At 43.6% G+C, this 19,246-nt stretch overlaps 2 protein-coding genes across 2 annotated transcripts in view; one reads left to right on the forward strand and one right to left on the reverse strand.

Moving 5' to 3' along the window:
- LOC126194641 (uncharacterized) overlaps nt 1-19,246 on the forward strand; it is a 183,112-nt gene that overhangs the window by 97,577 nt on the left and 66,289 nt on the right. The window lies entirely within an intron of this gene.
- The window catches only part of LOC126194638 (WW domain-binding protein 4), a 130,961-nt gene continuing 119,166 nt past the window's right edge, over nt 7,452-19,246 (reverse strand). Inside the window, exon 6 of the mRNA XM_049932811.1 lies at nt 7,452-7,782. Coding sequence (XP_049788768.1) covers nt 7,560-7,782 — 223 coding nt within the window. The 3' untranslated portion in view covers nt 7,452-7,559. The remainder of the gene's footprint in view (nt 7,783-19,246) is intronic.

Below are 19,246 nucleotides of genomic sequence, written 5' to 3' on the forward strand. Positions count from 1 at the left end.
TGCCTTAGGCATCATAACAGCATAGCAAAGGACAACCAATGAAGACTAGATGATGTTTTATTTGATTTGTAATACTGTCACAGAAGAAGCTGAATAGCACAGTCACTGTAGTGTAGTGGTTATGATACTAGACTGTTGCATAGAGGGTTGTGAGTTCAAAACTCACCTGAGCTGTGAAATTTTAATTTCTGTATTTGGTTTGAGAACATTCTACAAGTATCCACAAATGTCAAGAATCATTGGACTGGAATGTTCTGTAGCTGTAGGTATACCGCATTTGCTCTGGTCAGAGGCAGTTCACTCCACGCTCTTGTATGTGCAAGTGCTGAATAAACTTTCGTTAAGTGAAGTTAGAGTTTGTCATTCATCTAATTACACCTTCTTCTACGTTACATTATTCTGGTGGAGATGCTGGGTATTGGAACTTGTGATAGCATGCATTATCGATGACACAGTGGCTCCCATCAGGCCACGACAGAGCCGCCGTTTATGTGGCGAGAAACACAGATCGCAATCTATCAGAGACAGAAGAAGAAGAGGATGCTACAATGACAGCAACTGTGTGGTACCGTGAGACATACTTCCGGGTTCTCTGGTGATAATGGCCAAGATCCAAACAAGTGGCTTAAGGTATATGAGCGTATAGCCAAACTTAACAAATAGGTGGACACCGTGTGTTTGGCTAATGTATTTTTCTACTTGGAGGGCACTGCCAAGCAATGGTATGAGAACAACAAGGAGAAGTTCACAAGCTGGGAAGTATTCCAGGTGGAACTGTGCAAGTATTTCGGTGACACACGACAGAAGTGCAAGGCTGAAGATAAATTAAAGAGTAGGGCACAGCGTCCAGGAGAAATGACAGCATCCTACAATCAAGATGTCTTGGAGCTGTGTAAAATAGTGGATCCTAGAATGAAGGAGGAAGATAAGGTTGCACATCTCATGAAGGGTGTTGCTGAGGACGTGTATCAAGCCCTATTCCTGAAGGAGGTTTCGACAGCAGACGACTTCATAAAATGGTGCCAGTATGTCGAGAAAATGCATCAAAAAAGAATTACATACAAGAAGTTTGAATGGCTTCCAAATGTTGTATCAATGTCTGTGATGGAGGAAGAAACTGATTTCACAAGTGTTCTTCGTCAGATAGTAAGAGAAGAAGTTCAGAAGGCACTTGGATTGCACGACGAGCAGAAAACCAAGACGCTTCGAGAGGTCATAAGGGAGGAAGTGGAACAGACATTGAACCCAATCTCTTGTCCTTCATTTCCCTTTAAAACGGTAAAAAGATCCAGGCAAAGTTACATTCCTACAAAGCCGCATGAGGAACCTGTTTGGGCACCAAGGAAGACTGACATCTGGAGGACCCAGGATAACCAACCAGTATGTTTCCACTGAGGATGACCGGGACATGTGGTGTGCTATTGTCAAGAAAAGGCGGCAGTTATTTGATGACATCCATGCCAGAAGACAGCAGACTGATCTTAGCCGATGCCAACTCCAGGACGACAAAGATGAAGAAGATGTGGGTGCAGGACGATGTAGGTCACCACTGCCACAAGCTAGCTGCTGGAGGGGACGCTCCCCAACATGCTGATCAAGGTCTCCATCACCATTTAGAAGCTCCAGCCAATCACCTAGCTGCCGCAGCTTGGAAAACTAAAGGGTGCAATCTTCCTTGGAGGTGAGGCCGCCGAAGAGAAAAATCCTCCATCATCGATCACTACAAAAATGATAGGAAACTACGTTGATATCCTCATGGATGGCCGACCAGTCTCAGCTCTTTTGGACTCTGGAGCATCATATTCAGTCATTTCAGAGAAGTACCGTAGCCAGTTGCAGAAAGCCTTATTTGTCGACAACAAAACATCTCTGCTGAAGGTGACTAATGGGAAATATGTAAAACCTACAGGAAGATGTACCATTTGTGTGGGTATAAGTGGCCATACACAGCCCTTAGAATTTGTCGTCTTACAAGAGTGTAGTCATAACGCCGTTCTCAGATGGGACTTTTTGAAAGCTTCTCAGGCAATTATAGATTGTGGTCACTCGAAGATTATGCTAGATGAGGTGAGATATTATGGACAGGAAGATGTGCATCCGAGTGTGTGAAGATTATGTGTGCTGGATGAAGTGATCATTCCTGCAGTCAGCGCTAGAAAGGTGGCATGCATCACTCCATGGATCTTATAGTGGAATGTAAAAGAAGCTTACCACTAAAGAATAACTTGGTAATTCCAGCCTCTGTTGTCTCATTTAAGAATGGATTCAGTGAATTGTGGATAGTTAACTGTTGCTGATAACCACAGATCCTGCCAAGATGCATGTGTGTAGCAAATGCTGAGCCGTTAATTGCAGAACAGCTGAGCATCATAGAACCCTCCTATGCTGAATCTGTGGGCGAAATTAGCGCTACCACTACGAGACAAGATCTTCTAGCTCAACTACCACCAGATCTCCCTAAGGAACAACAAAAGAAACTACTTGCCATTCTTCAAGAGTTCTCTGAATGCTTCAATCCACAAGTGAAGAGCAAGTTCGACAAATCGATGGTGTAGCGCCGGATTAGCACTGGAGACCATCAACCAATAAGCCAGAGAGCATACGATGTGTCAGCAATGGAACGTCGTATAATTTGCGATGAGGTAGAGAAAATGATGAACAATGACATCATTCAGCCTTCGCAGAGCCCATGGTCATCACTCATCAGGAACAAGGATGGCAGTTGGTGCTTTTGTGTTGATTACAGGAAGCTTAATAAGGTAACTAAAAAGGACATTTACCCTATTCTATGAATTTACGATACACTAGGTTGTCTGAAGGGGGCTAAGTTTTTCTCAACCATGGACATGTACTTGGTATACTGGCAAATTGAAGTAGATGAGGCTCATCATGAGAAAACTGCATTCATCACCCCTGAGGGCTTGTATGAATTTAAGGTAATGCCGTTTGGTTTGTGTAATGCACCAGCAACTTTTGAACGGATGATGGATAATCTTCTAAGTCACCTGAAGTGGACGATGTGTCTTTGTTATTTAGATGACATTATAGTGTTCTCAAAGACATTTGATGAACACACAAAAAGACTGAGGGCCGTTCTTAAGTGTCTCCAACAAGCCGGACTGAAACTTAATCCCAGAAAGTGACTCTTTTGAGCAAAAGAAATCAAAATACTTGGACACCTGTCAAATGAAGGTGTGCGGCCAGACCTAGAAAAGGTGAGATCTATAACGGAATTTCCTATTCCTAAAAGTATTAGAGATGTGAGCAGCTTCCTCGGATTATGTTCTTATTACTGTCATTTTATCAAAGACTTTTGTATCAAAGCCAGGCCACTCCAAGAGTTGTTAAAAGCCATTGCTAAATTTATCTGGGGTGGTGCTCAACAAGATTCTTTCGATATGCTGTGAAAAGCTCTGATGACTGACCCTGTACTTGGTCTGTATGATGAGAGAGCACCTACAGAAATACACACAGATGCCAGTAGATATGGGATCAGTGCTGTTCTGGTGCAGATTTTGGATGGAAAAGAGAAGGTTATAGCCTAAGCTTCTAGGACACTTACAAAAGCCGAGAGAATCTACTCAACTACAGAAAGAGAATGTCTTGCTGTGATCTGGGCCATGTACAAATTTCGACAGTATCTCTATGGAAAGCCATTCACAGTTGTTACATACCATCATTCATTTTGTTGGTTGACAGGTCTTAAGGATCCAACAGGATGACTCACCAGATGGGCACTGCGTCTTGAAGAGTGTGACATTACCATAGTGTACAAAAGTGGAAGAAAACACCAAGATGCCAACTGTCTCTCAAGAAACCCTGTGCAAGAACATCAAGACTTTGATGAAGATAGGGACTGTCTCACTGCACTCCATGATCTCTCTGCTGAGCAGAAGAAGGACGCCAAGATATTTCAAATTGTGCTTGACTTAAATCAGTCAAAGGATGTGAAAGGACAATTTAAGGTAGTTAATGGATTACTTTGCAAGAAAAACTTTGATCCATTTGGAAAGAGGTGGCTACCAGTGATTCCTAAACACATGCACTTAGATGTTCTACAGAAATTCCATGACACACCTGAGGCCGGACATTTAGGATTTATTAAGACATATGATACGATCTGCAATAGATTTTTCTGGCCAGGTTTATTTAGGAGTGTCCGTCATTATGTGTCGCACAGCTGAGGGTGCCAGAGGAGAAAGGCATTTCCCCAGAAACCACCTGGCCAACTCATACCAATTCCAACAGCCGAAACGCCTTTACAGTATCTTGGGATTGACCTCCTCGGTCCAGTGTCTGCTAGTGGCAATAGATGGATTATTGTTCGCACTGATTATCCATCACAAAAGCAGTGAAAACAGCTGAAGCATTTTCAATCCCCTATAAGGATCCTGCAACCCAGGGTAAATTCAAAGCTCCAGTGACAGGCAACAAGCGGAAAGGTGATGAAGAACGTAGCAGCAAGGGAAGTTCTAAGAAGATCACCGCCAGGGCGAACATCAGTCATCAGGAATCGGAGTATGCAGAACCGATGACTCGTTTCCGGGCTAGGAGGGCATAACACCAAGGCGCTGTTCTCTTAAAGAGGCAGCAATGTTGCAGAAGAAGCTGAATAGCACAGTTGCCATAGTGTAGTGGTTCTGATACTAGACTGTTGCATGGTGGGTCATGAGTTCAAAACTCACCTGAACTGTAAAATTTTAATTTCTATATTCGGTTTGAGTACATTCTAGAAGTATCCACAAATGGCAAGAATCATTGTACTGGAATGTTCTGAAGCTGTATATATACCATATATGTTCTGGCCGGAGGCAGTTCGCTCCACGCTCTTGTATATGCAAGTGCTGAATAAACATTCATTATGTGAAGTTAGTGTTCGTCATTCATCTAATTACACCTCCTTCTACGTGACAATATCACATCTATTTGGACAGCTGAAGAAAATGTTTTTGGCATCTTCTGTTTTACCGTAATTGGGATACCATCAAGCCAATGCAATGTATGTCTTTCCTGTAGTAGCTGCGGTTGAATGTGAAACCTATAATAGTATATCTGAATATTCAGGAACATTGATGTTCCTTGTGCTACAAGTTAGTCATCAGTATTGGGTTAATTTTGGCATAGTCTCTAAATTTGCCTCTCTACATTTCAGTTCTCGTGATTTTTAGTTTGAGGACATTAAAAAATCTGCAGCAGTTACACCTCTATGTTGCCTCTCTCCATTGTTAAGTGGTTGCTTTGACTAACTTGTCTATCGTTTCATTCTTAAGAATACTAAAGAGCTTTTATCTAGTACATGGTGACACCCTGATTCCTAGTTGTCAGCTTTATAATCAGAATCATAATTTTATCTGCTATTAGATTACGGTTTTGTCAATCTCAGTAATCAGTGCTCTTCTGGTATCAGAGAAGATAACAATCTGGTAATGCAGATGCTTCTCCCTGTTTAGAAGTGCTCACTGTATAGAAATTTGTGCAGCTGTCGTAATAAATATTTCTTTAGGCGGCATGAATTTCTTACCCCTGTGACATCTGCTATACCAGTAAGCACAACCATATCCATCTTTGTCATTCAAAGCCTCCATGTAGATGGCCTTGCATTTCTATAATCTGAACCACAGTAAAATAGTCCTTGTGAAAATAAACTTCTTTTGATAAGTGGATAGTTGTTATATACTCTCCAACAAGAGGAGGAAGATTCTTGTTGACAAGTCTCTCAACATAGAACACAAGCCTATTAAGATATGAATGTCTAACAGTATCTGATCTTGTTCAGACTAAAGCACTTTAGCAAAAAATTCACACTTAAGTATTTCCAGCATAAGTCTAGGGGTGTTTCATTTATCTTGATTAAGAGAGCATTAGTCAGAATAAATGTCACTGTCCCCCTCCCCCCCCCCCTCCCATATGTGCTTTAAGTACTTTGTACTGACTTTTATATAGTTGTTTAAGACTTGCACCTAGAACTGACCCAAATTAACAATATTCATGACTGATAGTCTTATAAAGGTAGAGCATAATCTTAGGCCAATGTCTGTACTCACAACTCACTTGGCTTACACCTATGACTGCACACAATATATTGATGTACTTTATGCGATTTTGGCAGCTTTTGAGATATTTGCATTCTATCAAATTTCATGCTGAATGTGGAGTCCAATGTATTTCACTATTATCTCCTCTGACAGTTTGTATAGTTCAAGCTTCAATTTCTGCTCAAGGGGGACTCTGAGTCTCAAATGCAGCAAAACTGAGGACTTTCTACATGAAATATCAAAACAGTTCTGCTCCATAGATGTGTGCAGTCTTGGAACAGCTTGGCCTATCCATTCCAAGTCATCATGTAGAGTTTACCCAATGAACAATGACAAAAGTCATCAGTGTACTGTAAATCTGTTACACTTGATGATGACAATGTGGCATGTAAATCTAGTTTCAATATGTTGAGTAGCAGGTTAAATAGGACTGATCCCTGAGATAGTCTTTTGTTGTCCGGAGTCTCCCCACAAAGATTTCCTTTCTTGATTGCCACTGACCCTGTGAAAATAAATGAATAAGTCTGCTCACGAAGATGTCAGAAATATTTTGTTTCAGCATTTTGGCAGCCAGTAGATCAGCAACTGACACGTTATTTTGGCTGAAATGTTTATGACAACTTTTCTTATGCATTTTATTTGTAACAATATTATGAGAAGGAAGTTGCCACTCACCATACAGCAGAGATGCTGAGCCATGCAAATGTAACTCACACACATGACTGCAGTCTCAGGCAACTGAAACCACACTGCCAGTGTAGTTTCAGTTGCCTGAGAGAGAGAGAGAGAGAGAGAGAGAGAGAGAGAGAGAGAGAGAGAGAGAGAGTCTATTGCTGATGAAGGCCTTAATGAACAATAGCTATAATTGTGAGAGTCATTTTGTTGTACCTATCTGTGTACCTATTTGCGACTCAGCATCTCTGCTATATGGTGAGTGGCAACTTTCCTTCTAATAATATTGTTACATTCCATCCTGGATTTTCCATTGTTGCATTATGTGTTTGTTGCACAGTGCCTTGAGCCATGATCTATGCTATTTGTGGGCTTCACTTTGAGAATATTCTATGAAATGACACAATAATTCAATGTGCTACAAAGCTATCTGTCTCCCTAATGTACCAATCTACACTGATGTTCCTCTTCTGTAAATTCTAGTATCCATGGAAGAAAGAAGATTCCAGAAATGAGTAGTCATGATATATACCCGTAACTTTTCTTCCAGCACTAGTACCAGTTTAAATCATGGATTTGAAATATAACCACAATGATTAAAAAAAGCATGAAAGTTGTGACTATATTGCAAAATACATATTCTTTATAATACTTGTGTGTCCTATATAAATTTATTTTCATTGCAATACTTCAGGGAACCATTTTTAATGAAGTATTTGATGACAAAATACATATGTAACACAATTATTTTTACCAACATCTTTATTCTCTTTATTTATTAAGTGTATAAAACTGTAATAAGATTTTGTACACAAGTCACAATCACAGTATGAGCAAACATAACTGCTTAATTTAGTCCTCATCCAATCTTTGCCTCATATTTCTTTTAACACCAGGAGCAGCTTTTCTCTTTTTAAAACCTGATACACTGACTTCATCATCATCATCTGTCACTATTGTTCCTGTTGCAACAGTTTTTTCTTTGAACTTTACTTTTGGTTCTTCAGTTAGAGTTGGGACTTTGATTGGTATAAACTCTTGTTCAGGTAGCTGAAGATCCACTGGTTTGAATTCCCTGGAAATAAGATTGCCGTTTTCAGTAATTGAATAAATCTAAAAATCCATTTGAATATACAGGACTTCATATCAGGCTAATACATATGATTCCTGTAAAGAGAAATTATATATTAACCTCAAATGAAGAATACAAAAGGTACAGCTATAGCAGTTTCAGACAAATTCTTCTCAAAGCCACACAACATGGTGCTAGAGTTGCATCATGGTAAGTGGTACTGTTGAAAACTGAGATCATTTTCTAGCTCAGAGATTACAGAGAAATTTTTGGTTAACCATTATCTGCCACTTTTACGAATTCAAGGAAAGTAGAGAAAAGCCATGGTGTAAGCTATATTTAAAACTATTTCAACTTTCAGTCACTGTTGTGTCTTGAGCACCCAAAAGGTTAGTTCATGCAAACAGGAAAATATAGACATGTTCCATAAGTACTGGAAATGAAGAAAAACAATAGCTGAGAACACCAATAAAGGTCAGACTCAACTGTGCATTACCAATAACATTCTGATTGGATTTCCCATTGCTCATTTAAAGTATCAGCATTACACAGAACTCTCCTTCAAATGCTTAGTGGAACACCCTACTGCCGCCGTTGGATAAGCAGCTGCAGCAGCAAGTCGTATACTCCTAGCTCACTCATTTGTTACATAGTTTAATTCTTAATTTCTTTGCGTGTTTTTGGTACTTGCATTGTTTAATTCATAAATTTCGGGCGTATTATAGTATTTGAGAGTTGCAGCATCGCGTTTTAGTACCTGAATAGTGTAAATTCGCGTAGTCGTTTGTCTTCTGTTTTTGTTTTGAACGGCCAGTGTCGGTTGGTCACAGTCAGTGTGCTCCCTGCCGCCATTGGATAAGCAGCTGCAGCAGCAAGTCATATACTCCTAGCTCACTCATTTGTTACATAGTTTAATTCTTAAATTCTTTGCATGTTTTTGGTACTTGAATTGTTTAATTCATAAATTTCGGGCGTATTATAGTATTTGAGAGTTGTAGCATCGCGTTTTAGTACCTGAATAGTGTAAAATCGCGTAGTCTCCTTCCGCCGCCGAGCAGTGTGTCAGCAGTGCGCAAGTAGCAGCATTACTGCATTTACTAGGCAATCTTGTATTTTAATAACCGTTTAAATTTTGTGTCGATTTGTTTGCGCTCTCCGTAGATTACTTCAGACGTTCTTTGCACAACAGTTTTTAGCATGGATAGGGACTGCAACTGCTGTGTTCGGATGCAGGCTGAGTTGGCATCCCTTCGCTCCCAGCTTCAGGCAGTGTTGGCTTCGGTCACACAGCTTGAGACTGTTGCCAATGGGCATCACTGTGGGGGTCCGGATGGGGGTTTGTCGGGGACGGCCAGCTCGTCCCACGCATTCCCCGATTGGACTACGACTGTGGTTGCCCGGGATACTGCCCGCATTGAGGCTCATCCCTCACCTGTGGTAGTGTGGGAGGTCGTCTCAAGGTGTGGCAGGGGGCGAAAGACATTCCGGAGGGCTGAATGGAAGGCCTCTCCAGTTTGTCTGATGAACCGGTTTCAGGCTCTGTCTCAGGCTGATACTGATCTTCGGCCTGACATGGCTGCTTGTCCTGTTCCAGAGGTTGCCCCTCAGTCTGCAAGATCCGGGCGGTCGCAGAGGGTGGGCTTACTGGTAGTTGGGAGCTCCAACGTCAGGCGCATAATGGGGCCCCTTAGGGATATGGCAGCAAGAGAGGGGAAGAAAACCAATGTGCACTCCGTGTGCATACCGGGGGGAGTCATTCCAGATGTGGAAAGGGTCCTTCCGGATGCCATGAAGGGTACAGGGTGCACCCATCTGCAGGTGGTCACTCATGTCGGCACCAATGGTGTGTGTCGCTATGGATCGGAGGAAATCCTCTCTGGCTTCCGGCGGCTATCTGATTTGGTGAAGACTGCCAGTCTCGCTAGCGGGATGAAAGCAGAGCTCACCATCTGCAGCATCGTCGACAGGACTGACTGCAGACCTTTGATACAGCGCCGAGTGGAGGGTCTGAATCAGAGGCTGAGACGGTTCTGCGACCGTGTGGGCTGCAGATTCCTCGACTTGCGCCATAGGGTGGTGGGGTTTCGGGTTCCGCTGGATAGGTCAGGAGTCCACTACACGCAACAAGTGGCTACACGGGTAGCAGGGGTTGTGTGGCGTGGGCTGGGTGGTTTTTTAGGTTAGATGGCCTTGGGCAAGTACAGAAAGGGCAACAGCCTCAACGGGTGCGGGGCAAAGTCAGGACATGCGGGGACCAAGCAGCAATCGGTATTGTAATTGTAAACTGTTGAAGCTGCATTGGTAAAGTACCGGAACTTCAAGCGCTGATAGAAAGCACCGAAGCTGAAATCGTTATAGGTACAGAAAGCTGGCTGAAGCCAGAGATAAATTCTGCCGAAATTTTTACAAAGGTACAGACGGTGTTTAGAAAGGATATATTGCATGCAACCGGTGGTGGAGTGTTCGTCGCTGTTAGTAGTAGTTTATCCTGTAGTGAAGTAGAAGTGGATAGTTCCTGTGAATTATTATGGGTGGAGACTACGCTCAACAACCGAGCTAGGTTAATAATTGGCTCCTTTTACCGACCTCCCGACTCAGCAGCATTAGTGGCAGAACAACTGAGAGAAAATTTGGAATACATTTCACGTAAATTTCCTCAGCATGTTATAGTCTTAGGTGGAGATTTCAATTTACCAGATATAGACTGGGACACTCAGATGTTTAGGACGGGTGGTAGGGACAGAGCATCGAGTGACATTATACTGAGTGCACTATCCGAAAATTACCTCGAGCAATTAAACAGAGAACCGACTCGTGGAGATAACATCTTGGACCTACTGATAACAAACAGACCCGAACGTTTTGACTCTGTATGTGCAGAACAGGGAATCAGTGATCATAAGGCCGTTGCATCATCCCTGAATATGGAAGTTAACAGGAATATAAAAAAAGGGAGGAAGGTTTATCTGTTTAGCAAGAGTAATAGAAGGCAGGTTTCAGACTAACTAACAGATCAAAACGAAAATCTCTCTTCCGACACTGAGAATTTGAGTGTTTATGGAAAAAGTTCAAGGCAATGGTAAAATGCGTTTTAGACAGGTACGTGCCGAGTAAAACTGTGAGGGACGGGAAAAACCCACCGTGGTACAACAACAAAATTAGGAAACTACTGCGAAAGCAAAGAGAGCTTCACTCCAAGTTTAAACACAGCCAAAACCTCTCAGACAAACAGAAGCTAAACGATGTCAAAGTTAGTGTAAGGAGGGCTATGCGTGAAGCGTTCAGTGAATTCGAAGGTAAAATTCTATGTACCGACTTGACAGAAAATCCTAGGAAGTTCTGGTCTAACGTTAAATCAGTAAGTGGCTCGAAACAGCATATCCAGACACTCTGGGATGATGATGGCATTGAAACAGAGGATGACACGCGTAAAGCTAAAATACTAAACAACTTTTTCCAAAGCTGTTTCACAGAGGAAGACCGCACTGCAGTTCCTTCTCTAAATCCTCGCACAAACGAAAAAATGGCTGACATCGAAATAAGTGTCCAAGGAATAGAAAAGTAACTGGAATCACTCAACAGAGGAAAGTCCACTGGACCTGATGGGATACCAATTCGATTCTACACAGAGTACGCAAAAGAACTTGCCCCCCTTCTAACAGCCGTGTACTGCAAGTCTCTAGAGGAACGGAAGGTTCCAAATGATTGGAAAAGAGCACAGGTAGTTCCAGTCGAGAAGATGCGCAAAACTATAGGCCTATATCTCTGACATCGATCTGTTGTAGAATTTTAGAACATGTTTTTTGCTCACGGATCATGTCATTTCTAGAAACCCAGAGTCTACTCTGTAGGAATCAACATGGATTCCCGAAACAGCGATCATGTGAGACCGAACTCGCTTTATTTGTTCATGAGGCCCAGAAAATATTAGATACAGGCTCCCAGGCAGATGCCATTTTCCTTGACTTCCGGAAGGCTTTCGATACAGTTTCGCACTGTCGCCTGATAAACAAAGTAAGAGCCTAGGGAATATCAGACCAGCTGTGTGGCTGGATTGAAGAGTTTTTAGCAAACAGAACACAGCATGTTGTTATCAATGGAGAGACGTCTACAGATGTCAAAGTAGCCTCTGGCGTGCCACAGGGGAGTGTTATGGGACCATTGCTTTTCATAATATATATAAATGACCTAGTAGATAGTGTCGGAAGTTCCATGCGGCTTTTCGCAGATGATGCTGTAGTATACAGAGAAGTTGCAGCATTAGGAAATTGTAGCGAAATGCAGGAAGATCTGCAGCGGATAGGCACTTGGTGCAGGGAGTGGCAACTGACCCTTAACATAGACAAATGTAATGTATTGCGAATACATAGAAAGAAGGTTCCTTTATTGTATGATTATATGATATCAGAACAAACACTGGTAGCAGCTACTTCTGTAAAATATCTGGGAGTATGCGTGCGGAACGATTTGAAGTGGAATGATCATATAAAATTAATTGTTGGTAAGGCGGGTACCAGGTTGAGATTCATTGGGAGAGTTCTTAGAAAATGTAGTCCATCAACAAAGGAGGTGGCTTACAAAACACTCGTTCGACCTATACTTGAGTATTGCTCATCAGTGTGGGATCCGTATCAGATCAGGTTGACGGAGGAGATAGAGAAGATCCAAAGAAGAGCGGCGTGTTTCGTCACAGGGTTATTTGGTAACCGTGATAGCGTTACAGAGATGTTTAACAAACTCAAGTGGCAGACTCTGCAAGAGAGGCGCTCTGCATCGCGGTGTAGCTTGCTCGCCAGGTTTCGAGAGGGTGCGTTTCTGGATTAGGTATCGAATATATTGCTTCCCCCTACTTATACCTCCCGAGGAGATCACGAATGTAAAATTAGAGAGATTAGAGTGCACACGGAGGCTTTCAGACAGTCATTCTTCCTGCGGACCATACGCGACTGGAACAGGAAAGGGAGGTAATGACAGTGGCACGTAAAGCGCCCTCCGCCACACACCGTTGGGTGGCTTGCGGAGTATAAATGTAGAATGTAGAACACAATTTATCAACAGTCAACACCCTACTACCAAAATCCATATGCTTTTCCAATTCTTGATACCTTTTTGATTTGGATTTTCTCATTTTATGCTCTTCTTTTCACTTGCTTTTAGATCCTAATTGTAATACTCCACTACTCTAGCAATATAGACACAGATTCAGAAAGTGACAAATGATATTAGCTGTGTGGCAGTAAGTTCATGTTTTGGCTGGTGTGACTCCAGGGGTCACAGCAAACATGTCACATGGCAATGGCTACTGGCTAGCTACAACAAATAGATACCGATTGCCAAGGCTGTATTAGCATGCATGGACATAGCGGGCAGAGGTCAGGACTGTTCATTGCAGCAGCCCCCCCCCCCCCTCGGGACAAGTTTTCTGATGCTGTATCTACCAGACCTGGCCTGTTCCCACCATTCCCCCACACCCTCTCACAGACAACACTAGCATCTTCTTCCACCCCTCTTCCTGCTATCCCTCCGCATCCCCACCATATGCCGCCTCTTTACCCTCACCACCCACCCAAGTAGACTGCTGCCCACATCAGGCGCATTTGCAATCTGGCCTTCGTGCTTGAGGACAGTAGCCATGTGGAGTGTGAGTTGTTGTTATGTGAATGTGTGACAGATCAGTTTTTGAGAAAGGACTTTGTCCAAAAGCTTACATATTTCTTGTACTCTTTTTTGTTGTGCCTGTCTGTGACTCATCACCTCCTCCATGTGGCAAGTGCCAATCTGTCCTTTCCATATTATTGATGAACTTCTTTCAAGTCCATTTTCAAATGAGCCAGTGAAGAAACTTCAGCCACATGCAACCACACCAATTATGCTCTATGGACTCCCAAAGGTGTGCAGGGAGGGCATATTCCTGAGATGCAGAGTAAGCTCAATAAGTTCGACAATGTATCTGATTGCAAAATACCTGACATCAGTTCTAAGGCTGTTGGGTGGCAGATGTGAGCACCACACCAAGTGCTTTGCTCAGATCATGGTATGTTTATAATAATTCAGCTTGGCTAGCTCAAATCTCCTGCTCAGTTTAAATGTTGTGTCACTGTTCACCAGAGCTGCAGTCAAGGAATCGCTAGAATTAATTGCAGAAAAAAATTGCATCCACATTTAGAAAACATTTAATTTAATGCTGATGTCTTCTTGGTTTTTCTGTGGTTGCATTACTATGAATACATGGATAAACTGCATCTCCGTCATCTGAGATTGCCAGTACAGACATGGAAGACTCCGTGGACAAGGCACTAATCTCAGCACCATTAAAACGAACAGTTATCTACAAATATGTTGATCATACTTTTGTTATAATGCCTCATGGGAAAGAAGTGCTACAACACATGAACTCCATTGACAATCAAATGCAGTTCACTGTGGAGGAAAAGCAAAATGACCAATTACCTTTTTGGGGTGTTCTGGTACAGGGAAGGATGGACGGAAGACTGCAACACTGCATGTACCGTACACCAACTCACAAAGATCAATACATTCATGACTCCAGTTGTTGTCACCCACTAGAAAGGGAAGGTGAGCTGAACCTGCTGATCCACAGAGCTCATGTGATGACTGAACAATGAAGCCGAATCCTACATTCAGTTCAACTGAAGGCCTTGTTCAACACGTCTTCAGGCACAGAGGGTCACACCAAAACCAAAACCTGAGCAGACTAAGCCCACAGCAATGGCCTACATCTTGTACAATGGCAACATAATGAAAAAGATTGGCAGAAATTTACACTATCACAAATTAACATGCACATATTACCTGTTGGCCAACACTAAGTCTCATCTATGGTCATCAGAAGATCATGTAGTAATCTGGAAACCTAGCAAACAGCACATACTGTGCAAGTGTGGAAAGGCATAAGTCAGATAAGCATCTGACTGGTTGAAGAAAAGTGCACTGAACATAAATGGCACACCGATCTTCAGCAGCCAATGAAATTATCAACTGCTTAGAGAATAACACAGAATGAAGTATGAAGGCAAAAAAGTTTTGAAAAACATCTCCCTCTCTCAAGAATGTGTATACAAGAAGGCCATTTAAACTTAGCTTCAGAAGAACATAATCAACAAGGGAAATGGATTTCAACTCAGCCACGAACAGATCCCAACATGGAAGCTGCTCCAATCTCAGTGGAGTTAGAACACAGCAGAGCAAAGGCAGAGTGCAGACTGAGGTTCACCATGTCACTCCTGAGAGTGAGCTGTCCCCACCACTATGGCCAGCACTTTGCATGGTCCATAAATGAATGTGTTCCTTTACAAAGAAAAGTCCAGTAGTACTGCCCCAATCTAATCCTCACTGCAAAGAAGAGAGATAATAGTGTCAGTGGTATTCAGAAACAGCTAAAATTGCTAAAACCAAACAAGATCCCTTGGCTCAATGGTTTTTTTTTTTTTTTTTGGTGTGTGTGTGTGGGGGGGGGGGGGGGGAGGTTAGGGTGCAAAACATCTAAGGTCATAAGCGCCCACTATAGAACCATAGAATGCTGGGATCACGAGGGTAACCGTTTTGAGGTCCAATACAGAAAGGAAGAAAAAACGAATCTAAAATGTCAAGACGTTACGGAAGAGTATCTAAAAGACGTCGACAAGATACTGGAGTCCCCAGGTAGAAATCAGATCTCTTTTGTCATATTACTGCTTTTTAAAAAACTTAAAATGCGAGCCACAGCTCGCATGTCATCTGCTAAAATGTCTGGCAAAGCGGGCGGCAGCCAGACCCTGAGACATAAGTGGCAAAATAGAGGCACAGGATCAGGAAATGTCTGACTGCTATTGGCTGGCTGCAGAAAGGACAGCTGGGTGCAGGGTCACCGCTCAACAAGTGGCAGTAACTAAATCAGCAGTGCCCTATTTGCAACCAAGCTAACATTATTTCCTCAAGGCGAGACGACCGGGAGGAAGTTGACCAGGCTGCTGGGAGAGGTTTGACTTATCTGAGTTTGTCCCCATGAAGAGGCCACCAATGGTCATGCCAAAGTGATGTGATATGCTGATAGAGAAAAGTACAAATATCTTGCGAGGGGACAGAGTAAGAGGAGGGCCGACCAAGATGGACTGTGGCCTTGGCTGTAGCATCAGCAGTGTCATTCCCAGGCACACCAACATGGCCAGGAACCCACATGAACATCACTTGGGCTCCCCCATCTGAGAACAAATGGAGGCAGCCCTGGATCCGTTGAATGATGGGGTGGACTGGATATGGAGCATCCAGACTCTGAAGGGCACTGAGGGAGTCAGAGCAGATCACACAGCGAGTGAGCTGGCGCCTCCGGACGTAGTGAACGGCCTGACAGGGCAAAAAGCTCTGAGGTAAAAATTGTGCACTGGTCAAGAAGCTTATCATCCCTGATGACAAAAGCACAGCCAACACCGTGGGTGGACTTGGAACCATCAGTGTACAAAAATATGCTATCGGTAAGTAGTGAGCGAAGTTCGAGAAATTTGAAGCGATAGGTCAGCTCCAGAGTTGAATCCTTCAGGAACGAGCTGAGGTCAAAATGAGCACAAACCTGTGCCTGAAGCCAAAGTGGTGAAGGGCTCTCACTTATTTGGAAAGTGGCAGGAAGTAAGAACTGTAGTTGATGAAGCAGGTGACAAAAGCAGATGATGGGAGGCCGCAGAGAAGAAACGTACATCTCGTATTGGCAGTCAAGAATGTCATAAAAAAAAAAGGTCAAAGGTTGGGTGGCCTGGCATGGAAGAAAGCCAACACATATACCTACTGAGTAGGATGTCGTGCCGGTATGACAGTGGTAGTTCACTGGCTTCTGCGTAGAGACTCTCAACTGGGCTAGTACAGAAGGCACCAGTGGTAAAACGGATCCCCAAATGGTGTATCGTATTTAGACGGCATAAGATAGACGGTCCTGCAGAGGAATAGACAATGCATCCATAATCCAACTCGGAGTGGACAAGAGATCGATAGAGGTGGAGGAGGACAGTCTGGTCAGCTCCCCAAGAGGTACCACTCAATACACGAAGGACACTGAGGGACCGGGTGCAGCATGCAGCCAGGTAGAACACTTGCGGAGACCAACTGAGATTCCTATCAAATGTAAGCCCTAATAACTTTGTTGCATCCATGAACGGGAGAGCATTTTGGCCCAGTCACAAGGAAAGTGGAAGAAATACCTTGTACCGCCAGAAGTTGATGCAAACGGATTTGGTAACAGAAAAGCAGAAACCATTAGTGACACTCCATGATTAGAGATGGTCCAGACAACACTGAAGACAGCGTTGCAAGAGACACGTCTGCTGGAAGCTGCAATAAATAGCAAAGTTGTCAATGAAGAGAGAGCCCGAAATGAAAGCTGGAGTTGATGGCTATGGCGAAGAGGATGACATTCAGTAAGGAGCCCTGAGGCACCCCATTCTGTGAAAAGATGTGGGATAAGAGGGAACCCACACATACCCGCAAAACTCAGTCTGTTAAAAATTCCTAGATGAAAGTGGGAAGACGACTGCGAAGGCCCCATGTGTACATAGTACATAGAATGCCTGTCCGCTGACAGGTATCATAGGCTTTCTCCAAATCAAAGAATACGGCTACTGTTTGTCACTTCTGCAGAAAATTATTCATGATGAACATCAACAGGGTGACAAGACGATCAACTGCTGAGTGGAGCATTCGGAACCCACACTGAGCATTAGTGAGAAGATGGTGTGACTACAGCCACCACACTAATCGACCATTGATCATGCGTTCCATCACCTTACAAATGCTGCTGGTAATGGAAATTGGACGATAGCTGGAAGGAAGAGATTTATCTTTACCAGGCTTAGGTAGGGGAACAATAATAGCTTCACACCAAAGCATGGGAAATACACTGTCAGTCCAAATACAGTTGTAGGTATCGAGGAGAAAGTGTTTTCCCACAGGAGGAAGATTCTGCGGCATGAGGACATGGATTGTATCAAGCCCAGGAGCAGAAGACCTGCATGAGGAGAGACTCGCTCGAGCTCCCTCATAGTAAAAGGAGTATTGTAGCATTCTCGAGTCAAAGAGACAAAAGTGATAGCATGAGCCTCCTCTGCCTGTTTCCAAGGAAGGAAAGCAGGATGGTAGTGGGTGGAGCTTGAAACCTCCGCAAAGTTGGAAACATTGATAGGGTCGACTATGACGTTTCCCGCCACAGTCAGACCAGGGATCAGGGAGTGGGTGGTAGTCCCGGAAAGCCAGTGCACGCCACCCCTTATGAGAGAGGATGGAGTAAAACTGTTGAATGAGCTGGTGAAGGAAACCCTGCATGCTTTCCTCCTTTCCTTAATAGTGTGACAGCACAGCGCATGTAGTTGCTTGGAGCGGAAGTAGTTCATTAACGTAGGATGATGGTGAAAGACATGAAGCGCACATCGTCGGGCACAAATTGCATTGCCACACTCCACAGTTCACCAAGGGCCGGGACCCGATGGGGAGAAGTAGTAGTATGAGGGATAGATGATTCGGCAGCTGAGAGATAACGTCCACAAAGTGCTCAACCTGATTGTCACAGCTGGGAAATGGCCGTTCATCAAAGACTGCCAAGGAGGAATATAGCCTCCAGTCAGCACGAGAGAATTTCCAATGAGCAGGCTGCTGTGGTGGGGTATGATTGTACAGATGAGTCACACAAGGGAAATGGTCACTCAAGTAAGTATCAGAAACAGCATACCACTCGAGACGTCGAGCGAGCTGGGCAGAGCAGATCGAGAGGTCTAACTGGGAATAAGTGTGTGTGGGATCAGAGAGAAACGTGGCTTCACCGGTGTTAAGACACACAAGATTAAGATGATTAAGAAGATCCGCCAAAAGATAACCTATCGGGCAGGCGACAGGTGAGCACCAAAGAGGATGATGGGCATTGGTGTCACCGAGGAGCAGAAAGGGTGGAGGAAGCTGAGCAACAAACCGCATCAGGTCCGCTATAGTGACAGCAGAAGATGAAGGGATATAAATGGTGCAGAGGGAAAAGGTAAATTCGGGAAGGAAAACACGGGCAGCAACTGCTTGCAGGTGGGTGTGCAAGGGGATAGGACAATGACTAACATCATCTCGTAGAAGCAGCATGACCCCTCCATGAGCAGGAATCCCTGCCGTAAGGGGAAGGTCCATCCGTAGCGAAGTAAAATGGGAAAGAGCAAAATAGTCTTGAGGACATAGCTTGGTTTCTAGGAGACAGACTACAAGAGGACATTGTGATCGCAGGAGCAGCTGGAGGTCCACCCTGTTAGACCGAAGGCCACGGATATTCCATTGTAAAAGGGCCAAAAAATTTAGGAGCATCAGAGAATGAAGAAGAAACACTCACCACGACGGCCGCTTAGGGTGAGCCGTTGAGGGAGGATGGACATTGGAATCCAAAGGTTGAGGATCTTTGTCCATCAACTCATCAGGATGAACACAGCTTCCCCGGTGTCAGTCAGTTGAAAAG

Source organism: Schistocerca nitens, chromosome 7 (assembly GCF_023898315.1).
Source record: "Schistocerca nitens isolate TAMUIC-IGC-003100 chromosome 7, iqSchNite1.1, whole genome shotgun sequence".
Lineage (NCBI taxonomy): Eukaryota > Metazoa > Arthropoda > Insecta > Orthoptera > Acrididae > Schistocerca > Schistocerca nitens.